This window comes from Saccoglossus kowalevskii, chromosome 3, assembly GCF_978046115.1.
Source record: "Saccoglossus kowalevskii chromosome 3, keSacKowa6.1, whole genome shotgun sequence".
NCBI lineage: Eukaryota > Metazoa > Hemichordata > Enteropneusta > Harrimaniidae > Saccoglossus > Saccoglossus kowalevskii.
Window position 1 is genome coordinate 29,927,434 of NC_140643.1, and position 26,152 is coordinate 29,953,585.

At 35.5% G+C, this 26,152-nt stretch overlaps 1 protein-coding gene across 2 annotated transcripts in view; it reads right to left on the minus strand.

Moving 5' to 3' along the window:
- The window catches only part of LOC100313687 (neuronal cell adhesion molecule), an 81,395-nt gene that overhangs the window by 14,543 nt on the left and 40,700 nt on the right, over positions 1 to 26,152 (minus strand). For both annotated transcript variants that reach the window (XM_085497017.1, XM_085497019.1), the window contains 14 exons: positions 25,965 to 26,070; positions 24,698 to 24,885; positions 24,055 to 24,192; positions 23,722 to 23,859; positions 23,503 to 23,630; positions 22,399 to 22,543; positions 20,329 to 20,613; positions 6,882 to 7,255; positions 3,802 to 4,033; positions 3,558 to 3,673; positions 2,718 to 2,916; positions 1,843 to 1,962; positions 1,421 to 1,597; positions 671 to 793 (listed from right to left, as the gene is read on the minus strand). In XM_085497017.1, the coding sequence (XP_085353143.1) occupies positions 671 to 793; positions 1,421 to 1,597; positions 1,843 to 1,962; positions 2,718 to 2,916; positions 3,558 to 3,673; positions 3,802 to 4,033; positions 6,882 to 7,255; positions 20,329 to 20,613; positions 22,399 to 22,543; positions 23,503 to 23,630; positions 23,722 to 23,859; positions 24,055 to 24,192; positions 24,698 to 24,885; positions 25,965 to 26,070 (2,469 nt within the window). The remainder of the gene's footprint in view (positions 1 to 670; positions 794 to 1,420; positions 1,598 to 1,842; positions 1,963 to 2,717; positions 2,917 to 3,557; positions 3,674 to 3,801; positions 4,034 to 6,881; positions 7,256 to 20,328; positions 20,614 to 22,398; positions 22,544 to 23,502; positions 23,631 to 23,721; positions 23,860 to 24,054; positions 24,193 to 24,697; positions 24,886 to 25,964; positions 26,071 to 26,152) is intronic.

Sequence of the window (26,152 nt, forward strand, 5' to 3'; positions counted from 1 at the left end):
ATACTCTCAATTAATTGAAATTGTCTATCATCAAATGTCGACAGCACATTATTAAGCACGGAAATGTCCCCAAAATACTTTCACATTTGTCAAAACCCACGCGATGTTTGATGCCACTACGACACTAGGACCTTTGTTTGTCCTGTTTTTACGTTCGATTTCACGCATAACGCGTGATTCTCGCAGTGAACGGAAAAAGATAGATTGTTCACAGCTAGACTTCGATACCATGACAAGAATAAAATCATTTTGAGTTCTCCTGCAGCAGTAATGTAGAAAGCTACAGCATTATGGTGATAGTGATAAACATTTGTATAGAGAGACTACATTTTCATATCACATCACATAACATACAAACACTACCGCTGTAAGTCAGGATTATACAAACTGGGAATAGGAGCTATGAAATGATTTGGGGTTTATTGTTGAAATTAAAATAATTTATCAGCAACATACACTAATTAAATGGTAAAAAAGACAAACCAAAAGATTCCTATATTTATCTCTTTGGCTGGCTGCCTACCTCTCTTTTCGATCACTAACTCTGCCTCCCAATCTCAGCCGGACTTCTTAGTGTTCAGTCTCATTTCAGCTTGTTGAAAAAGATCAAATTCATAATGCTGATATTTGTAATTGTTTATTAGACTTTACACATTTCTGATAAACTTACCCGACTTTCTGTAATATACTTCATACTCGTCAACAGACGGACCTTCCTCATCCGGTACCCAGGTTACATTAATTGAGTTTACGCCTACAAGTGGAAACAGAGGAGCCTCTGGAACGCTTGGAGCTGAAATAAGGTAATAGATATTTATTACATTAGTGACATGGCAAAGGGACATATTTATTAATCTAGTGTGTGTGATGGCAAGCAATTATGATACACTTCTATATTCCATAAAAGGGGGGGGGGGGGGTCACATACTTTGATTAACAGATTGTTTTTTTATTTATTTCATGTTTACTTCCTTCTAGTGTATATTGTTGTTTGCATTTCTTTTCATGTTAACACGGCTTTGTATTTCTGGCTCCAGAGATTTCTTAACGCTATTTGAGGATAATCTTTGCATTTCCAACTGTAGTACTTTTTCTATCAGGTTTGAAAGAGAGTTTTGCATTTCTGACTCCATGCTTACTTCACATTCTAGGGACAGGCATTGTATTTCAGACTCCAGAACTTTCTTTGACTGCTGTTTAAAGGTAGCCTTTGTAATTCAAACTCATCACTTTCTCTACTTTCTGTTTGAGGGCAGGCTCTGCATTTCAGATGCAGCACTTTCTCTACCTTCTGTTTGAGGGCAGGCTTTGTATTTTTCAGGCTCCATCATTTTCTCTACCTTCTGTTTGAGGGCAGGCTCCGCATTTCAGATGCAGACCATTTTTTATGTATTTATTAAGTTTATCATTTTAAACTTACGTCCATTTTCTCTGGTAAATTCTTCTTTTACGATAGATTCTCCCTCACCAATAACAGTATATGCTGCAATTGACACACGATATTTAACCTCTTCTTTCAAACCTCCAATCTTTTTTCTATCAATCAGACCATCAGGAACATCCACTATTATCTCAGAACCAACCTCAGTACCAGACACTAATGTAAAGAAAAAAAAGATACATCTTAATGAACCATATACTAGTGTTAATACCCATAAATATGGTACTAATACAGTAAAATACTTTATTTTCGCTTGGAATTAACTTTTGCTGAAGTAATGATTCAGTGAAAATAAAATCCAGTGAATATACTTTTTAGTCCCCGTTTGGACAAAGACCCGAGAAGAAGCCTGTCATAGCGTTATTAACTAAACAATTCAAAACAAAGGAAGACATACTCACTTTTCTGATACTTGATTAAATATCCGACAACAATACCATTTGGCTGATCTGGAAAATCCCACTTCAGGTAGAAACCAGCAGATAGAGGTGTGAGTACATAGTTAGCGACAGGACCAGGTACTGCAACACAATGACATATTGTATTATAGTGACAGATTCATTTAGTTCTGTGATGTTTTTTTCATAATACTATGTACTGGGTAGATAAATTTAATACACCATGTTTGAGGCATTAATTTGTTAGCATGTCCATACAGCATCCGAGAGATTACATGTCATCTTCTGTGGTCTGCTTTCCTCTCAGCAGTGAAGAGTGCCAGACTAACTGCAATCTAAAGACACTATACACTGATCTTGTTCTCAGTGCACAAAACCAATCATTGTACGTTTTCGTAGGAAACCTGGGACTTTTTCTTTATAGGGTAAAAGAATGATTGGACACGAGATATTGTTAAGGACAATGACCGACAAAAATAACATTTCAGGCAGGATAAATCAAAGAAACCTTTGAAAGCACGTGCTCATGGGTATTACAAATACATATACGGTAAATATTTTAATTCAATTAAAGATTCAAGAATAGCAAGATCATACATTTGGGGTTTGCACTGTGCATTGTTTATCTTAGAGCACCTATGTACCCCCCCCGTTGAAATCATCTTGCAAAGTCTTTGTTAAGCCTGAATATGATTAGTCAAAGCATTTCTGAGCAATTGCTTTGAACACATGCACAACCCACATGAATAGACTAATAGATAGCAGAGCCCAAATGAGGTTAGGAACGTCAATTTTAGAATCCCCTGAAAACCCTAGCATGGCATTGATTATACATCTTTCCAAGTATTTCAAAACCTATAGGAACAAAGCAAATTCACCTCCTTCAGGGGTTTCCGCATTTACTGGAGCACTATAAGGGCCATCTCCTGCATTATTGAAAGCTGCAACATCAATGGTATAACGGGAATATGGAGTTACATCATCCATAATAGCAGGAGACTGATCATAGACTTTCACTATTGTCTCTACTTCTCGTTTCTGTCTTTGAACCGTCAAGGATTCACTGGAATATCGTACCTGTAAAAGAATTATCACCATGATGCTTTGTTTTATATCCATTAAATGCTGTAATATAGTGCAAGAATAAATTATTGAAAAATTATGTTGAAAGTATAGTGCGCAAGCATGATAAAATGGAGAGTTTTCCTCCTTTCGGCTGGAATCCTGTTCAGACTTTCTCGTTCTATTTCAATTCATCAGTAGACCATTGTTAACATTTATTCCGGGTGTTTATTTGACTAATTCTCAGCAGCAACATCAAGTTATAGTGGCAGTAACCTAAAATTGTATTTCTGACAAAACTTTTCACGCTTTTAATTTAACCAGAATGTATGACGTGCATATCTCAGGCCCTTTAATAAAGACACCTACAACTGATACATTAGTTTATACATGATCATGACATGACATGACACAAATCGAGTGTTACTATGACAATATCGCAAAGAGTACCAAAATATTTCCAGCAAAAATGTTGCAGCAACGTTTAGTACAACTTTATGCATTTTTCTTTGTTAATAGCGGGTCTCGTACAACATTTTTGAAAAAAATCAGGTTTTTTTACTTTGTAACGGTAATAAAAGTTGACCTTGACATTCAAGAAATTAAATCAGGAAAAAGTGAGCCTGCAAATATCAGGTACATTCATGTTTCTGTACCTTGTAGCCACGCAGATTTCCTCTTAAATTTTCAGATGGTACTGAATTCCACATCACGTTAATTTCCGTGGGACCTTTGACTGCCACACTGACATTCGTAGGTTCTGCGTTAGGAACTACAGGAAAAGAAGAAGTTGGACATTTAAGTATCCATAGTGATATCAAGAGTGCCAGAAAACTAAAATTTGTTTTATTCTTAACACTACACTTGGTACTTCTATTTTAATGAACTAGCAAAACATACCATCTTCGCCAGAAAAGCCAACAGTTGCAATTGGTGCAGGACCACTTCCTTCCTCATTCGCCGTCTGAATAGTAATATCGTACGCTTGGAATGTTTCAGTAGGTTCAACAGTATACTGGCTAACTGTCCAGTCGGGAATTTCGATCACGGGTGTCCACTCTGTAGCATCTTGGTGTTTGTAACGAAGAAGGTATTTGAATCCTGGTGCATTCTGTTTCTCCGGTCCCATGGGCTACAACAGACATGAAAATTTATAATTGATAGATGTCCCAAATTCAGAAACAACTGTCTTTGTAGAGTGTCTTCCTTAAAACAAGGATGATATTGTTCTGTATGATAAGATACTAATTGCCATAACACAAACGTTTAGTTGATTGTTGCCATGGCGATATCAATTGTCATCTTGTTAAAAATCTCGTGGAGGTCAACCCATGATACCTATATACAAGCTATTGAACCAGTAGTTTTCAAGGAGTCAATAAGAGCACATTTTTTTTACCAATATTCACCAAAAAATTGTGAATTGAAGACATCGTCACAAAATGAACAAATCTTACAAAAGTCCAACCAAAGTACCTACCATACCAAGCAATTGTTGACAGACAATCAGCTATACGAAAAGCTCCACTCTGTCATCTTTGATGACAAGAGGACAAAAAATATGAAATCATCACCAGTTCATTTTCAAAAACATCGTTCTTTGAAATATTTCAGACTATAATGGACACTATATTGCATTCCTGTGCCATAGAGTACCGTTACTACCAGCTGTAATTTTCCTGTAACAGTCTACTCCTGATCTACTCCATACTACACTATCAACCATTTCTTTATTCTAGATGCACATGAATGCACTTTTGCAGTCTATGACAAGCAGCCAGTCAGCTGAGATAGCTCCGCTGTTAGCAATGCACATCGCAATTAAAGAACAGAAGATATCATTAGAAAATGAACAATATGCATAGTATCAAAGCAACAGGATTCAAAAATATCACTTTTCACTAAAAATAATTATCAAAATTAGATAATTGAAGATATCACCACGAAATTAACAAATCTGAAAGAGGTCCACATGTACCGTAAAATTACTTTTTGAGGCCGCAGCTTTAATAGAAGCCGCACCCTAACTTGAGACATTGTTTCATGTTGAAATTTCCAAGTTTTGATCCCAGAGAAAAGTCTGCAATATAAGCCGCACCCCAAACTTTCACAAACCAAACAGCCACCACATATTTCAGAAAAAGATATACCATTTAATTTTAAATTAAGGCATAATTTTTCGAACATTTCAATGATTCCTGACGCTTAAATTAGAGTCTAATTAAGGTTTTCCGTAGTCATTTACGCTTATTCCAGAGTACAGGTTTATTGTGGGTAACGCGACTGGGTAAACTGCGTTTCGACAATGAGCTGTTATTATCTTCAAAAGTGTTAAATTCTTCTTCAATGCTCAGCTTATCTTTCGAAAACAACTAATTTCTTGATTTAAAAAAAAATCATGCCGTTTTCCCATCAAAACCAAAGCCAAACGATCGCACTACAACAACGGTAAATCTCTTCCGTGTTTCGTTTACCTTGAGGTCGCTGAACTACATTAACATATTTAAAAGGGCTATGGTAATTTAATCACGTTGCCACCATCCAGCGTTTCGATTGGTTAATTAGCGACTTGACCTATCAGGTCAACATAACAGTTTAAAGTCACTAAAGATGTTTGAACTAACATGGCGGATATCGTAGCGGATTGAACATTTATATGTGATCAAAATCATTCGCTTGCGGTGAAACTAAGTTGAATTTTCACAACAATTCAACGAATTTAAGTTTTGGTACATTATTGTAATCACTACTGATTAATAATCAGCAATTGTAACACTTCGAAAACAAGTAAGTTATTCACTTGTGTGAAACGCAGCATGACCGTTACCGTGATCATTTGCTACTAAGAATGCATTCGTTTTTGTTTTGACTTCTTTTAGAATATACTTTTCGTTATCAAAAATAAGAAAATAAATATATATTACATTAAATAATATACTGAGTATTTTTTTCGTTATCATTGTTTTTTTATTGACTTTTTTTATTTTAATTTCCCCGATGTCTAGATTAAACATGCAATGTACTGTCACTCTGCCGGAAGTCGAACATGCCGCAATCGACTGTGTCTGACGGCTGTCTGCACGGTTACTAAAAGAGTGACCGGTGCTAACGAATTAGTCTATTCAAGAGATTGTTGTATACAGTACCGTAATCTGCAAATGCATACAAATCTATTTGTAGATATTATTTATTGTGCAGTATGTTATACAGTGTGAAATTTCGTTTGTGTATAAGTTTGTCTGTGTGTAAAAATTCAAAAGTGCCTTAGAATCGCAACAAAGTTGCAATCGAGTGTCGTGCATCTCATTAGCATATCATTATCCCTTCTGGCCTTTGTTTTCTGAAAAAAATTCCCACTGTTACCGAAGTGAATGCTCTAATTAAAGCCGTACCAAGACTTCACGCATCTAAATTCGTCCATTGAAAAAATGAATTTTAATTAAAGCCGCGGCCTCAAAAAGGAATTTTACGGTAGTACCTATATATGCAATATAAAAGCAATCAGACTTGCGGTTTTCAACAAGAAGTCAAAAGTATCACTTTTTACCAAAAATTAAAAAAATATTCACTAAAATTAGAGAATTAAAGATATCATAATGAAATGAACAAATCTGAGAGAGGACCACATGTAGTACCTATATATGTAATATCAAAGCAATTGGACTTGCGGTTTTTAACAAGAAGTCAAAAATATCACTTTTTACCAAAAATGACAAAAATATTCACCAAAATTAGAGAATTGAAGATATCATTACAAAATGAACAAATCTGAGAGAGGTCTATCCAAGGTACATATACACCAAGTATCAAAGCCGGACACCGGACGACGACGACGGACAATCACTCATATGATAAGCTCCGCTCGACAAAGTCGACAGCGGAGCTAAAAACAAATGCCGTTTTTAGATACGGACATATGAAATATACTACCACATCAGTCAAAATTAATAAATAAATTAAGCTAGACGAGCAATACTTACATCCCAACTAATGATCATGTTGGTTGGTTTGGTACCAGCTCCCTTGAAATTGGAAGGGTTGGCATCTGGAGGAGCAGGATTGGTTGTATAAACCCCTATGTTTTCACTTGGCATTGATGGACCAATGCCATTCACAGCAATCACGTGGAACTGGTATTTAACCCAAGGCGACAGATTCATTGTGGCAGATGTTTGGTCTGGGTCATCAACTTCCATCTGGACTTGCCAATTATTATAGCTATCAAAGTCAGTAGAATATTTGATGATATATTTTTCAATGGGAGAGTTTTTAGCATCCGGCTTGGACCAGTATATATCGAGGATAATATCATCAGCATTGTCAACTCTTACATTAAATGGAGAAGAAGGTACATCTGAAAAGATGATCAAAATTAAAGTATATATTATGTTCTTCTAATGGCTTTCCTGACACAAAACATTCATTTAGTTTTGTTCCAATGTTTTTATAATCCTTCAGTAAATAACATACAGAAGGACATACAGTTTCAGCAGTAAAAACATTAGATTGAGCCCCAAGAGTCACTAAAAACTGTATGTCCACTGCTGGTGGAATGAACATTTGTAATATTAAATTGAAATATAGCTGCATAGCAGCGATGACGGGTTTCGAGCCTGCGTGGCTCATGGCAAAATGCACTTGCTTGATGTGATTTTTTGACGAACGTCTCATGTCTAGAATGCAATTTTCTCAACAAGTCTTCTGGTATTTTGCTATTATGAACCACACTGGAATCAGCAGACATAACAATTTATAGTCATCTGTTCATTGTCATTCATAATAAAGATGATTTTTTTTGAGGAAATTTGCATTTTTGTGATAAATTCAAGATGGCCGCCAAAACCACTTGAATCATGGGAAATATTTTCATGAACACATAACCATCGTCTTGAACGGATGATGTATGCCAAGTTTGGTTTGAATCTGGAAAATTGTTCATGAGATATAGTGTAATTTCACTTTTTACTAAATCCAAGATGGCTGCCAAAGGAAGCCATTTTTCAAAAATCTGCTTGAGCAACTTTGTAGAGCTATCAACAGAGATATTATATGCTAAATTGTTTGTCAAACAAGCAAGCAGTTTTTAAGAAGATAATTTTTTTACGTTTTTTGCATTTTTTTGATAAATTCAAGATGGCCGCCAAAACCACTTGAATCATGGGAAATATTTTTATGAACACATAATCATCTTATTGAAGGGATGTTGTATGCTAACTTTGGTGACAATCTGGCAAATTGTTCATGAGTTATAGCGTAATTTCACTTTTTACTAAATCCAAGATGGCTGCCAAAGGAAGCCATTTTTTCGAAAATCTGCTTCAGTAACTTTGTAGAGCTATAAACGGAGATACTATATGCTAAATTGATTGTCAAACAAGCAAGCAGTTTTTAAGGAGATAATTTTTTGAGGTTTTTTGCATTTCTGTGATAAATTCAAGATGGCCGCCAAAACCACTTGGATCATGGGAAATATTTTCATGTACACATAATCATCTTATTGAACAGATGTTCTATGCCAACTTTGGTTTCAATCTGGCAAATTGTTCATGAGTTATAGCGTACTTTCACTTTTGACTAAATCCAATATGGCTGCCAAAGGAAGCCATTTTTCAAAAATCTGCTTCAGTAGCTTTGTAGAGCTATGGCCGTAGGTGCTTCAAAGCAAATTTCTCATCACATGAAGAAGCCATTTTTAAGTAGAAGATTTTAAAAATTTTTTGTCAATTTTCACAAAATCCAATATGGCGGCCAAGGTCACATGACCGCTAAAGATTTTATTGCTGATGTTTGCTAGACATGAGCCAATGATGCCACACAAAAAAACCGGAAGTTCCTAGACCCTCAGAAAGTGGTGCAATTGAGCACTTCCGGTTTGCGTTCTACCTAAGATGGCGGCCAGGTCATGTGACCTACATGGCTGGTTTTTGGATATGCACCACAACTCATGGCCCTTTATGAACATGGCAAATAGCAATTGAATTGCAGCATTATTTTTCAAGTTACAGTGCTTTAAAAAACGGTGGAAAAATAATAAGAATAAATATAGCTGCATAGCAGCGATGACGGGTTTCGAGCCTGCGTGGCTCATGACAAATTGCACTTGCTCGATGTGATTATTTGACGAACGTTTCATGTCTAGAATGCAAGATAGCAGACAAACTACACAACATATGGATTTGATTTCACAGGAATATGATAAACTTAATGCAAGGACAAATAGTTCATGAGTTATAGAACTTTTTCTCTTTTACTAAATCCAAGATGGCTGCCAAAGGAAGCCATTTTTAAAAATCTACTTCAGTAACTTTGTAGAGCTATCAACAGAGATACTATAAGCTAAATTGCTTTTCAAACAAGCAAGCAGTTTTTAACAAGATATTTTTTTGAGGTTTTTTGAATTTTTGTGATAAATTCAACATGGCCGCCAAAACCACTTGAATCATGGGAAATATTTCCATGAACACATAATCAGCTCATTGAGCGGATGTTGTATGCCAAGTTTAGTTTAAATCTGGCAAATTGTTCATAAGTTATAGCGTGCTTTCACTTTTTACTAAATCCAAGATGGCTGCCAAAGGAAGCCATTTTTCGAAAATCTGCTTCAGTAACTTTGTAGAGCTATCGACAGAGATACTATATGCTGAATTGCTTTTCAAACAAGGAAGCAGTTTTTAACAAGATAATTTTTTGAGGTTTTTTGAATTTTTGTGATAAATTCAACATGGCCGCCAAAACCACTTGAATCATGGGAAATATTTCCATGAACACATAATCATCTCATTGAGCGGATGTTGTATGCCAAGTTTTGTTTAAATCTGGCAAATGGTTCATAAGTTATAGAGTACTTTCACTTTTTACTAAATCCAAGATGGCTGCCAAAAGAAGCCATTTTTCGAAAATCTTCTACAGTAACTTTGTAGAGCTATCAACAGAGATACTATATGCTAAATTGATTGTCAAACAAACAAGCAGTTTTTAAGAAGATAATTTTTTGAGGTTTTTTGCAATTTTTTGATAAATTCAATATGGCCGCCAAAACCACTTGAATCATGGGAAATATTTTTATGAACACATAATCATCTTATTGAACTGATGTTGTATGCCAAGTTTTGTTTAAATCTGGCAAATTGTTCATGAGTTATAGCGTACTTTCACTTTTTACTAAATCCAAGATGGCTGCCAAAGGAAGCCATTTTTCAAAAATCTGCTTCAGTCACTTTGTGAAGCTATCAACAGAGATACTATATGCCGAATTGTTTTTCAAACAAGCAAGAAGTTTTTAAGAAGATAATTTTTTGAGTTTTTTGGCATTTTTGTGATAAATTCAAAATGGCCGCCAAAACCACTTGAATCATGGGAAATATTTTCATGAACACATAATCATCTTATTGAACGGATGTTGTATGCCAAGTTTTGTTTAAATCTGGCAAATTGTTCATAAGTTATAGCGTAATTTCACTTTTCACTAAATCCAAGATGGCTGCCAAAGAAAGCCATTTTTCAAAAATCTGCTTCAGTCACTTTGTAGAGCTATGGCCATAGGTGCTGCAAAGCAAATGTATAATCACATGAATGAGCCATTTTTGAGAAGAAGATTTTAAAAGTTTTTTGTCAATTTTCGGAAAATCCAATATGGCGGCCAAGATCACATGACCGCTAAAGATTTTATTGCTGATATTTGCTAGACATGAGCCAATGATGCCACACAAAAAAACCGGAAGTTCCTAGACCCTCAGAAAGTGGTGCAATTGAGCACTTCCGGTTTGTGTTCTACCTAAGATGGCGGCCAGGTCATGTGATCTACATAGCTGGTTTTGGGATATGAACCACAACTCATTGCCCTTTATCAGCATGCAAAATAGCAAATCAATCGCAGCATTATTTTTCAAGTTACAGCGGTTACAAAAAACGGCGGAAAAATAATAATAATAATAATAATAATAAATATAGCTGCAGAGCAGCTATTAACGGCTTTCAAGAAAAAAGGGCCATAACACCATTAAATTTGGAAAAAAAAGTTTGAAGATTTGATTTGTGCAATGTATATAAGTGTAGCTTACATGACGTTCTGGCCCAATGCCTTCATTATAGCGCTATTTCCATGTCTCTAACTTCAATACTGCTTGCAATATTAGAGACATGCATATTAAATGAGTTCTATGACCATATATGGTCAACGGATATGTTGGCCAATTTCCTTTCCCAGTGCCTTCAAAATAGCATTGGTACCATGTTTATATATGCATTAGTGCTTGAGATATTGGAGACATGCATATTTAATGAGTTATATGACCATATATGGTCATTGAAGATGTTGACAATTTCTCTTGTCCAAAGCCTTCAATATAGCAATGGTTCCATGTCTGTATGTGAAATAGTGCCTGAGATATTATAGGTATGCATATTTAATGAGGTATATGACCTTATATGGTCAACGGATATGTTGGCCAATTCTCTTTTCAATTGTCTTCAATATAGTGTTTGTTCCATGTTTGTACATGGAATAGCGCTTGAGATATTAGAGACATGCATATTAAATGAGTTCTATGACCATATATGGTCAACGAATATTTTGGCCAATTCTCTTGTCCGTTGCCTTCAATATACCATTAGTTCCATGTTTGTACATGCAATAGTTTTTGAGATACAAGAGACATGCATATTTAATGAGTTCCAAGATGGCGGCCGAACCACGTGACTAATCGAAAATCTGTTTCAGTCACTTTTAATGGCATGACATGTAGAAGGTATATACAAATTTTCAGGCAAAACGGTCCAGCCGTTTCAGAGAAGAAGTCGTTTGAACTTGGCGGAAGAATAATAATAATAATAAATATAGCTGCATAGCAGCGATGACGGGTTTCGAGCCTGCGTGGCTCATGGCAAATTGCACTTGCTCGATGTGATTATTTGACGAATGTTTCATGTCTAGAATGAAAGATAGCAGACAAACTACACAACATATGGATTTGATTTCACAGGAATATGATAAACTTAATGCAAGGACAAATCGTTCATGAGTTATAGAACTTTTTCTCTTTTACTAAATCCAAGATGGCTGGCAAAGGAAGCCATTTTTCGATAATCTACTTTAGTAACTTTGTAGAGCTATCAACAGAGATACTATATGCTAAATTGCTTTTCAAACAAGGATGCAGTTTTTAACAAGATAATTTTTTTAGGTTTTTTGAATTTTTGTGATAAATTCAACATGGCCGCCAAAACCACTTGAATCATGGGAAATATTTTCATGAACACATAATCATCTCATTGAGCGGATGTTGTATGCCAAGTTTTGTTTAAATCTGGCAAATCGTTCATAAGTTATAGCGTACTTTCACTTTTTTACTAAATCCAAGATGGCTGCCACAGGAAGCCATTTTTCGAAAATCGGCTTCAGTAACTTTGTAGAGCTATCAACAGAGATACTATATGCTAAATAGATTGTCAAACAAGCAAGCAGTTTTTAAGATAATAATTTCTTGAGGTTTTTGGCATTTTTGTGATAAATTCAAGATGGCCGCCAAAACGACTTGAGTCATGGGAAATATTTTTATGAACACATAATCATCTCATTGAGTGGATGTTGTATGCCAAGTTTTTTCGAAATCTGGAAAATTGTTCATAATTTATAGCGTAATTTCACTTTTCACTAAATCCAAGATGGCTGCCAAAGGAAGCCATTTTTCTAAAATCTGCTTCAGTACCTTTGTAGAGCTATCAACAGAGATACTATATGCTAAATTGATTGTCAACCAAGCAAGCAGTTTCTAAGAAGATAATTTTTTGAGGTTTTTTGCATTTTTTGATAAATTCAATATGGCCGCCAAAACCACTTGAATCATGGGAAATATTTTTATGAACATATAATCATCTTATCAAAGGGATGTTGTATGCCAACTTTGGTTTAAATCTGGCAAATTGTTCATGAGTTATAGCGTACTTTCACTTTTTACTAAATCCAAGATGGCTGCCAAAGGAAGCCATTTTTCAAAAATCTGCTTCAGTCACTTTGTAGAGCTATGGCCATAGGTGCTGCAAAGCAAATGTCTAATCACATGAACGAGCCATTTTTGAGAAGAAGATTTTAAAATTTTTTTGTCAATTTTCACAAAATCCAATATGGCGGCCAAGGTCACATGACCGCTAAAGATTTTATTGCTGATATTTGCTAGACATGAGCCAATGATGCCACACAAAAAAACCGGAAGTTCCTAGACCCTCAGAAAGTGGTGCAATTGAGCACTTCCGGTTTGCGTTCTACCTAAGATGGCGGCCAGGTCATGTGACCTACATGGCTGGTTTTTGGATATGCACCACAACTCATGGCCCTTTATGAACATGGAAAATAGCAAATGAATTGCAGCATTATTTTTCAAGTTACAGTGCTTTAAAAAACGGTGGAAAAATAATAAGAATAATAATAATAATAAACATAGCAATTACAAAAGGGTTTCGCCCCATAGGGCTCGAAACCCTAAATATAGCTGCAGAGCAGCTATTAACGGCTTTCAAGAAAAAAGGGCCATAACACCATTAAATTTGGAAAAAAAAGTTTGAAGATTTGATTTGTGCAATGTATATAAGTGTAGCTTACATGACGTTCTGGCCCAATGCCTTCATTATAGCGCTATTTCCATGTCTCTAACTTCAATACTGCTTGCAATATTAGAGACATGCATATTAAATGAGTTCTATGACCATATATGGTCAACGGATATGTTGGCCAATTTCCTTTCCCAGTGCCTTCAAAATAGCATTGGTACCATGTTTATATATGCATTAGTGCTTGAGATATTGGAGACATGCATATTTAATGAGTTATATGACCATATATGGTCATTGAAGATGTTGACAATTTCTCTTGTCCAAAGCCTTCAATATAGCAATGGTTCCATGTCTGTATGTGAAATAGTGCCTGAGATATTATAGGTATGCATATTTAATGAGGTATATGACCTTATATGGTCAACGGATATGTTGGCCAATTCTCTTTTCAATTGTCTTCAATATAGTGTTTGTTCCATGTTTGTACATGGAATAGCGCTTGAGATATTAGAGACATGCATATTAAATGAGTTCTATGACCATATATGGTCAACGAATATTTTGGCCAATTCTCTTGTCCGTTGCCTTCAATATACCATTAGTTCCATGTTTGTACATGCAATAGTTTTTGAGATACAAGAGACATGCATATTTAATGAGTTCCAAGATGGCGGCCGAACCACGTGACTAATCGAAAATCTGTTTCAGTCACTTTTAATGGCATGACATGTAGAAGGTATATACAAATTTTCAGGCAAAACGGTCCAGCCGTTTCAGAGAAGAAGTCGTTTGAACTTGGCGGAAGAATAATAATAATAATAATAATAAATATAGCTGCGTTGCAGCAATGTCGGGTTTCGAGCCCACTGACTTATTAGCAGCGTTCCAAAATCAGCATCATCGACAATAATATATTAAAGGAAATTGCATGGCCTTCATACTAAACATGTTGCATGTTCCTGTCTGTAACAGTGCTTAAGATATTACAATCATGCATATTTAATGATGTCACATGACCATATATGGTCATCGGATATGTTAGTCACTTCTGTTGTGCAATAGTTTCAATATTGCACTGGTTGCATTTTCCTATATGTAACAGTGCTTGAGATATAACATTTATGCATATTTGATGAAGTTACATGACCATATATGGTCATCACATTAGTTAGTCATATCTCTTGTCACATAGCTTCGATATTGCATAGGTTGCATGTCTCTATCTGTGATTCTGCTTGACATATTACAATTATGCATATTTAATGACGGCACATGACCATATACGGTCATCACATTAGTTACTCACATCTCATGTCCCATAGCTTCGATTTTGCACAGGTTGCATGTTTCTATCTGTAACAGTGCTTGAGATAATTCAATTATGCATATTTAATGAAGTCACATGACCATATATGGTCATCACATTAGTTAGTCACATCTCTTGTTCCATAGATTCGATATTGCACAGGTTGCATGGTCCCGTCTGTAATAGTGCTTGAGTTATTACATTTATGCTTATTTGATGAGGTCACATGACCATATATGGTCATCAGATATGTTAGTGACTTCTGTTGTGCAATAGCTTCAATATTGCACTGGTTGCATGTTCCTATCTGTAACAGTGCTTGAGATATAACATTTATGCATATTTGATGAGGTCACATGACCATATATGGTCATCGGATGTGTTAGTCACTTCTGTTGTGCAATAGCTTCAATATTGCACTGGTTGCATGTTCCTATCTGTAACAGTGCTTGAGTTATTACATTTATGCATATTTGATGAAATTACATGACCATATATGGTCATCACATTAGTTAGCCACATCTCTTGTCTCATAGCTTCGATATTGCATAGGTTGCATGTCTCTATCTGTTATTCTGCTTGAGATATTACAATTATGCATATTTAATGACGTCACATGACCATATACGGTCATCACATTAGTTACTCACATCTCATGTCCCACAGCTTCGATTTTGCACAGGTTGCATGTTCCCGTCTGTAACTGTGCTTGAGTTATTACATTTATGCATATTTGATGAAGTCACATGACCATATATGGTCATCACATTAGTTAGTCACATCTCGTGTCTTATAGCTTCGATATTGCACAGGTTACATGTCCCTATCTGTAACAGTGCTTGATATATTACATTTATGCATATTTAATGAGATCACATGACCATATATGGTCATCTTGTTTGTTAGTAGAATTTCATGTACCATCACTTCAATATTGCACTGGTTGCATGTTCCTATCTGTAACAGTGCTTGAGATATTGCAATTATGTCTATAAAATGAGGTCACGTGACCATATAAAAGAACAAAAAAATATGAAAAAAACATTCTAAAATCTTCTTATAAAAAACGGCTTTTCGCCTGGACTTCCATATTTTGGAATTAAATACTATGTCATATGATCTTTCAAAGTTATTCAGGGTTAGTTGATTTGCCGAAAATTATGCAAATGAGATGCAAAACAAAATTTCAAAAAATTCTAAAAAAAAAAGTCACGTGACCGCTAAAGTTTTTTTTGATGAAATTTGTAGCCCTTGTCCCACTGCTACTATCATAAAAAAATTGGAGCACTCAGACCCTCAGAAAGGTGCGCAATTCGGCATTGAAAATTTCGCCTTTAATCCAAGATGGCGGCCTGGTCATGTGACCTATGTGTCTGAACTTAGGATATGCACCAGATCTCATACAGCTTTACCATTGTGGCAAGTATGAAACTGATCGGTCCAACGGTGTTGACATAAAGCGTGACCAAAAATTTAGGCGGAAGAATAATAATAATAATAATAATAATAATAATAATAAACGGAACAATTACAAAAGGGTTTCGACCAAATGGGCTCGAAACCCTAATAATAATAATAATAATAATAATAATAATAATAAACATAACAAAAACAATAGGCTTTCAAGCCTGAAGGGACTTGAAAGCCTAATAATCAAAGCAATTACAATAGGGTTTCGCCCCATAGGGCTCGAAACCCTAATAATAAATATAGCTGCATAGCAGCGATGACGGGTTTCGAGCCTGCGTGGCTCATGACAAATTGCACTTGCTCGATGTGATTATTTGACGAACGTTTCATGTCTAGAATGCAAGATAGCAGACAAACTACACAACATATGGATTTGATTTCACAGAAATATGATAAACTTAAACAAGGACAAATAGTTCATGAGTTATAGAACTTTTTCTCTTTTACTAAATCCAAGATGGCTGCCAAAGGAAGCCATTTTTAAAAATCTACTTCAGTAACTTTGTAGAGCTATCAACAGAGATACTATATGCTAAATTGCTTTTCAAACAAGCAAGCAGTTTTTAACAAGATATTTCTTTGAGGTTTTTAGAATTTTTGTGATAAATTCAACATGGCCGCCAAAACCACTTGAATCATGGGAAATATTTCCATGAACACATAATCATCTCATTGAGCGGATGTTGTATGCCAAGTTTTGTTTAAATCTGGCAAATCGTGCACAAGTTATAGCGTGCTTTCACTTTTTACTTAATCCAAGATGGCTGCCAAAGGAAGCCATTTTTCGAAAATCTGCTTTAGTAACTTTGTAGAGCTATCGACAGAGATACTATATTCTGAATTGCTTTTCAAACAAGGAAGTAGTTTTTAACAAGATAATTTTTTGAGGTTTTTTGAGGTTTTTTGAATTTTTGTGATAAATTCAACATGGCCGCCAAAACCACTTGAATCATGGGAAATATTTCCATGAACACATAATCATCTCATTGAGCGGATGTTGTATGCCAAGGTTTGTTTAAATCTGGCAAATCGTTCATAAGTTATACTGTACTTTCACTTTTTACTAAATCCAAGATGGCTGCCAAAAGAAGCCATTTTTCGAAAATCTGCTACAGGAACTTTGTAGAGCTATCAACAGAGATACTATATGCTAAATTGATTGTCAAACAAACAAGCAGTTTTTAAGAAGATAATTTTTTGAGGTTTTTTGCAATTTTTTGATAAATTCAATATGGCCGCCAAAACCACTTGAATCATGGGAAATATTTTTATGAACACATAATCATCTTATTGAAGGGATGTTGTATGCCAACTTTGGTTTAAATCTGGCAAATTGTTCATGAGTTATAGCGTACTTTCACTTTTGACTAAATCCAAGATGGCTGCCAAAGGAAGCCATTTTTCAAAAATCTGCTTCAGTCACTTTGTGAAGCTATCAACAGAGATACTATATGCCGAATTGTTTTTCAAACAAGCAAGCAGTTTTTAAGAAGATAATTTTTTGAGTTTTTTGGCATTTTTGTGATAAATTCAACATGGCCGCCAAAACCACTTGAATCATGGGAAATATTTTCATGAACACATAATCATCTTATTGAACGGATGTTGTATGCCAAGTTTTGTTTAAATCTGGCAAATTGTTCATAAGTTATAGCATAATTTCACTTTTCACTAAATCCAAGATGGCTGCCAAAGAAAGCCATTTTTCAAAAATCTGCTTCAGTAACTTTGTAGAGCTATCAACAGAGATACTATATGCTAAATTGATTGTCAAACAAACAAGCAGTTTTTAAGAAAATAATTTTTTGAGGTTTTTTGCAATTTTTTGATAAATTCAATATGGCCGCCAAAACCACTTGAATCATGGGAAATATTTTTATGAACACATAATCATCTTATTGAAGGGATGTTGTATGCCAACTTTGGTTTAAATCTGGCAAATTGTTCATGAGTTATAGCGTACTTTCACTTTTTATTAAATCCAAGATGGCTGCCAAAGGAAGCCATTTTTCAAAAATCTGCTTCAGTCACTTTGTAGAGCTATGACCATAGGTGCTGCAAAGCAAATGTATAATCACATGAATGAGCCATTTTTGAGAAGAAGATTTTAAAAGTTTTTTGTCAATTTTCGGAAAATCCAATATGGCGGCCAAGGTCACATGACCGCTAATGATTTTATTGCTGATATTTGCTAGACATGAGCTAATGATGCCACACAAAAAAACCGGAAGTTCCTAGACCCTCAGAAAGTGGTGCAATTGAGCACTTCCGGTTTGTGTTCTACCCAAGATGGCGGCCAGGTCATGTGACCTACATGGCTGGTTTTGGGGTATGAACCACAACTCATGGCCCTTTATCAGCATGCAAAATAGCAAATCAATCGCAGCATTATTTTTCAAGTTACAGTGGTTACAAAAAACGGCGGAAAAATAATAATAAGCAAAGCAATTACAATAGGGTTTCGACCCATAGGGCTCGAAACCCTAAATATAGCTGCATAGCAGCGATGACGGGTTTCGAGCCTGCGTGGCTCATGGCAAATTGCACTTGCTCGATGTGATTATTTGACGAACGTTTCATGTCTAGAATGAAAGATAGACAAACTACACAACATATGGATTTGATTTCACAGGAATATGATAAACTTAATGCAAGGACAAATAGTTCATGAGTTATAGAACTTTTTCTCTTTTACTAAATCCAAGATGGCTGCCAAAGGAAGCCATTTTTCGATAATCTACTTTAGTAACTTTGTAGAGCTATCAACAGAGATACTATATGCTAAATTGCTTTTCAAACAAGGAAGCAGTTTTTAACAAGATAATTTGTTGAGGTTTTTTGAATTTTTGTGATAAATTCAACATGGCCGCCAAAACCACTTGAATCATGGGAAATATTTTCATGAACACATAACCATCTCATTGAGCGGATGTTGTATGCCAAGTTTTGTTTAAATCTGGCAAATCGTTCATAAGTTATAGTGTACTTTCACTTTTTTACTAAATCCAAGATGGCTGCCAAAGGAAGCCATTTTTCGAAAATCGGCTTCAGTAACTTTGTAGAGCTATCAACAGAGATACTATATGCTAAATAGATTGTCAAACAAGCAAGCAGTTTTTAAGAAGATAATTTTTTGAGGTTTTTGGCCATTTTTTGATAAATTCAATATGGCCGCCAATACCACTTGAATCATGGGAAATATTTTTATGAACACATAATCATCTTATCGAAGGGATGTTGTATGCCAACTTTGGTTTAAATCTGGCAAATTGTTCATGAGTTATAGCGTACTTTCACTTTTTACTAAATCCAAGATGGCTGCCAAAGGAAGCCATTTTTCAAAAATCTGCTTCAGTCACTTTGTAGAGCTATGGCCATAGGTGCTGCAAAGCAAATGTCTAATCACATGAACGAGCCATTTTTGAGAAGAAGATTTTAAAATTTTTTTGTCAATTTTTGTCAAGTTCCTAGACCCTCAGAAAGTGGTGCAATTGAGCACTTCCGGTTTGTGTTCTACCTAAGATGGCGGCCAGGTCATGTGACCTACATGGCTGATTTTGGGGTATGCACCACAACTCATGGCCCTTCGTCAGCATGCAAAATGCCTAATCAATTGCAGCATTATTTTTCAAGTTACAGTGCTTTAAAAAACGGTGGAAAAATAATAAGAATAATAATAATAATAATAATAAACATAGCAATTACAAAAGGGTTTCCGACCCATAGGGCTCGAAACCCTAATAATAAACATAGCAATTACAAAAGGGTTTCGCCCCATAGGGCTCGAAACCCTAATAAATCTTAAAACTTGAAAAGAATACTCGTAATTGAGAAAGCGCAGATTGAGTGCCTCAAAGCACGGACATAGACTGCAAAGTCCAAGCAAAATCAAGCAAAATAATTACAAAATCATAGTTTTCTTTTCAATAAGTTGGTAAAATAGTGATATGATGTAGTCCACTTGACAAATTATAGGGTTGAATTTTAGATGAAGGTTGTCGAATGAAGCTAGACATAGGAATATGACTACCTGAAATGCACAAATCTCATTTTCTGGAGATTGGGCAAGTATATTAAAATCATGGATGAGAAGGTGCTCTTACTCTGTACAATCAATTTAGCTGTTGCCCTGGCTTCATCTAAAGTTGTTTGTGCAACACATGTATAATCATTGGTGTCAGACATCTGCGTTCTTCTGATCACTAGCGAGTCTTCAGAATTTGTGGAATATCTGGAAGTTGGTAAATCAGTTTGAAGTCTTTCCCCGTCTCTTTCCCAGAATATGGTTAGTTCCATTGATGAGTCGTATGTGGCAGAGCAATCAAATTGAGCATTTTCATCTTCCTTGACGTACTCGTCACTAGGTTTCTGTTGAATTTCAGTTTTTTCTGTAAACAAAGAATATTTCACACAATCAAAATTATAGGCATACAAACATAACCTAAACTGTGAAAACTTTGCTTTTCCTTAGTGTTGTAAGTGTAATATGCAATTTGTAAATACCTGGGTTTTAACAGTGTCACAACATACTAAAATACCGATTTCTGATTTGTTTATATACAAGAATGTATATTTATTGTATTAATATAAAGTGTATGATACGTTACCCCTTTACTAACCCCAGCTTCGCAAAATGTATTTATGTTGAACAAGCAACGCATCGCACAATTCTCGTTAGTTATCAAATTTAAGATGTATAGTTTTGTTTACATTAATACAGTTTGAACGTAAACATGTCAGACATCGTCCGAATCGCATGGTTTCGCTAAAGCCGGTCATTCATACCCGGCCCACGAACCCGTGCGTGATCATGTTAGGAAAAGCTGCATTTCACAGAAGATAAATTGAGTCATTTGATTGGGCGCACCAAGAAGTTGGCACTACCAATCAGCGTTGCTGTATCATAAATTTGAAGATCCGGGGGTTATCACAGATTAAAACAATGGCGCCGAGTTCTGCGCTGTTTCACCCGGAGTCAAGCAGAAGGTCTATGTATTGTTCGTTGACGAGTTTTCAATTTTTTGTTATTTCAACATTGAAAATTGTTTGTGGACAAGTGAATGAAGACTATGGAATGTTTAAATTTTTGTGCAAACCGTGTTTTAGTAAACTGATAAAACTATCGATATAGATAACAAGTCGACTTGTCCGATCCGTTCTTTGTTGCAACTAACACATCATTTCCCTTAGAAACAGCACTAAGTTTTTTTTCTTTTAATGGTCATTCACAGAGAAAAAGCTAACAACATGTTGATTTCTATATTCAACCGAGCTAGCACCACGATTTTACCAAGTAATATGTTGTTTCTATCGTGAGTTCTGATTGGGTAAATCAAATGAGCCCAAGTGAATCTTATAATCGTTTGAGGGAGTGTGACATACAGTAAAACGTGGTAAAATCTGCCAAGGGTTAATATGTTGAGGCCTAGGCCGAATAAATGGTCCTTGGCTGGCGAAGATGGGATCCAGAAGATGATTTTTTTTAACACAAAAATGATTGAAATTCAGTCATCTTGTATCTGATTATCAAACAAGTACTTGTTACATAATGGCCACCGATCGGTCTTTTTTTTAAAATGGCCACCATAATGTCCAATGTGTTGTACTAAGTTTGAACAAAATCCATCTGTATAAACAGCCAAGACCTGGTTCCTGAATGCCAGAAATGCTTGATTTTGATCATTTTTTCAGCACAAAGGTGGCAGCCATTCAGCCATCTTGAATCAGATCGTGAAACAAATTTATATGCATATGCATAATATTATGTATGATGTACATGTAATCGGTCCAGGCATGTCTAAGATGTTGGTCCGGATGCACGCATGAACACGCGCACAGAGGTCAATCCACAAGTCCTCATTTTTGGACTGCATCCAAACAGGGACTAATTAACTATCAATATAAATTAAGTTTTCCTGAGGACTATAAAAAACATCCTCAAAAGGCGAGTATGTCCTTTGAAGTTGGTATATATGTATCTGTATTTGTGTCCTTGCAATATTAGTAATGCAAGCACACAAATACGTATGCACTATCTGCAAATATACGCATTGTGTGCTTTGTTTTTTCTTGGTAACCAAGCATCCATCCTACTTGTAAATAACACTAACTCCAACATAACTGGAAAAAACACAAGAAAGAACACAAATACAGATGAAGCAGAAATCACTTACTTTTTACATCCAATGACCCAGATGCAGACTCATCTCCGAAACTATTACGAGCAAAGCATGTGTATTTGCCACCGTCGTTGAATCCAACATCCTGGATAATCAGGGTACCGTTTTCCAATGTTTCATAACGGCTGCCATTTGCATTCTATGTGTATAAAAACAAAACATTGTCACGTGTTGTGGATATGTATAGGTAAGATCTAAGCTTGTAAAACTGAAAGTTATTGTCATTAATTGTAGTCTCAGTTTGTATTTGGCTGAAGTTAACATTTGAGGTAAAAACTTGCGTTATGTCATTGTTCGTCATTTTGAATCAAAGTTGAATGCAGTGCAGCAGTAACACACATGTGTGTTGTTAATTAACGAAATCAGTGAAAATGTGTCTGAAAAAATGGTCGTACACAAGAAACAAACACAATGACCATCGTTGGCCATTTTTAATCAAGTCATGAAAAAAAGGCAACAAAAGATTTCCTAAATTAAATGCAAATATTAAAAGAAAAATATATGATAGAAGAATATAGAATATTAGAGATGTTGTAGATGTTTTCAGGAAACACAAGACATAGTTCCTGAAATAAAAGATGTTGATACAATACAACTGAATTGGAGGGGGGGGGGGTTGTATTCACACTTATTATACTTATGTACACCGATAACACATCACTTAGGATGTTCAAAAGTTAGAATAAAATAAGCCTTGGCATACCTGGGAAGAAGTTGATGAGATGTTCAAATTTATTTTGTTTTGATGAATACGACAGATATTTTATTGCAACTTAATCAACATATCATAGGGAGTATCAACTTTGTTCCCCGTTTTTTTTATGTTCCATTTACAATCTTTAAAATTCCTACTAAGCTGTCAGTGTCTTCCTGACAACTAAGTTGATTATGTTGTGTACGAGGATAAATTGGCCAAAGATTATTTAGCATAGATATTGGATCTATAAATGGGCAGATACATTTCTAAGGTTTTAAAATTATGTATGTAAATTACGTGAAGTAATTTGTACAATTCAATAACCAACCTTGCAAATATTATACTGAGAATGTTTATAACTATATGCATTATTGGGAATAACACAATGAATTCTCCCCTACCTGTCCATTGAAAGACCATGTGACTTTTGGTTTCGGTGATCCAAAGACGCCACAGTGAATGGCCGCCTCACCAGATTCTGTGGCCAAGGTCAATTCTGGAGGAGGTTGCTCAATTCTTGCAGGGACAGCTGAAAGAACGAAACATCAAATGTAACATGTCATAAAAAGACATTTTCATAGTATTGACATATCAGTGATAACGAATTTGCTCTAACTTACCAAGTACATTAAGATACATGCTGGTCATAATTTCACCATGAGTATTGGACGCCATGCACTGGTATACATCGCTGTCATCTACTTTAGCGTTAGTAAAATGTATCTTGTTCCCGCTCACTCTTCTGCGCCTGTTAGTATCTGTGAACAAATAATATTATTCAGTGACTGATCGGAACTAAACAGTGTTTGGAAACAGCCAAGACCCAATAGGACCAGAGCCTAGAAATTAAAGAAGGGAAGACAAATTTTCCTCAACAATGTTCCATTAACCCCAACAACTATTTTAAGGACAGGAAATTCTTGACCATTGTAACATTTCTATTGCGTACTCACCTGGATTAGGAATGGTTTGACCATTTACCAACCATGAAATAGCAGGTGGAGGTATACCCTCAGCTAGGCATTCCATTGTAAAATCACTATCAGGTGGGATAGTTTCATCTTGATGATCAATTGCCCAGTATGGTGCAGCTGTCACACAAAAAGAAATAGAAAATTTACTCTAAACACGAGAAGCTGTTAGTTTTATTTATACTAATAAATGGAAGCAGCTACACTGTATTCAAATACAGATAGAACAAGACAAGCAGCCTCTCGACTGAGATAATGCTGCTGTTCGCAAAGCACATTTCAATAAAAGAACTGAAGATATCATTAGAAAATGAACAATATGTATAGTATCAAAGCAACCTCACTTGCTGTTTTCAACAAAAATTCACTTTTTCCAAAAAATGACAAACATATTCACCAAAATTAGAGAATTGAAGATATCATCATGAAATGAACAAACCTAAGAGAGGTCTACTCAAGGTACATATACACCAAGTATCGAAGCATTCAAGCTTGTAGTTTTCAACAAGAAGGCAAAAAAGTAAAAGGTTGACACGAACAACAACGGACAATCACTCATATGGTGAGATCCACAGCAGAACTAAAAAGATAAACCATACAAAGTACAAAGAGTCTACCAACATACCTTCGACTCTAACTTTCACTGACCATCTAGCTGGACTACCAATTGCATTGCTTGCAGTACACCTGTATTCACCTTCATCCTCAAATTCGACATCCGCAATCAACACTTCTTGCCCAAAGCTTGGGTAAGTAGTACGTTCTTCAGGCAATGGTTTAGTTAGTCCTTCCCATGATACTGTTGGTGTTGGGCTAACAAACACAAACATTATACTTATTTATTTATGTGTTACTAAGATCGTGAATCTTAGTTTTCATCTTACAAGTGGCCAATGGAAGAGCATCTCCAGCCGAGGTTGGTTTATTCGACCATAACTTCACCAATCTATCACATATAAGTGTTTTAAAATGCACTCTTTTCAGTAATTTTACATCCCGCCAGTTTTATTTCCATTGTCATGAGTTACACAAATCTGATCTCATACGTTATTGATGCACATCCAATCAGATCTACATGTTTTACCGTGATCAAATACACGTCTTCTTGGTAGAGTACAGGTTCATCATGTTTGCAACACTGTGTGATTTGAACGATGATGAGAAGGAACAAGTGACCTGTCTTACAAGAACATTGTGGTAGCCAAGTCAAGTAACGCACATCCATAAGACAAAATGCAGTTAACCCACAAAAAAGCAGAATGGTTCTAATTTTTGAGAACATGTCAACTTAACTACTTCAAATTGTTCCCAAAAATTATGTACACCTCAAATATCAATGCAATTTGGTTGGTAGTTTTCAAGAAGAAGTCAAAAATAGCATTTTTCACCAAAAATGACAAAAATATTTGGCAAAAATTGCAGATAACTTCACAAAATGAACAATTCTGACAGAGGTCCACCCAAGGTACCTACATATCAAGTATCAAAGCAATTGAGCTGGTAGTTTTCAAAAAGTATAAAATGCAATTGTTGATGGACAGTTCCACTCTAACATCACATCGAATTCTACTACTACTGTAAAATGACTAATTTTTACTGGGTTTAAATTTCACCGATTTACAATTTCAGGCATATTCAGTGGGGTTTAAATTCACTTGTTCTATTATTTAGATAATGTGACCTATGTGACATTTTACATATTCCAGTCAGCGAAATCAGCAAAATTAAAACCCAGTGAATAATTAATCCTTTTACAGTAATTTGACAAACATGCCTATAATCTTAAACATGCGCAGAAAACAGGAACAACACATAGATGAGAATATAGAGTCAGGATATTAGAATGCAGTATATAATGTAGATATGCAAATCAGTACAGAAACCATACTCACAATGCATCTGCCAAACACTTCATACTCAATGTTTCGCCTCTCAAAGCAACCACATCAAGTTCAGGGTGATATAATAGAACTGGTGCTCGCTGCTGAGCCGGTGATACTAAAGGATAAACAATTATACACTATTTAACTATTACTATAAAGGCATGCAATAACAGCTAACTGAAAAGTGACATGCATGT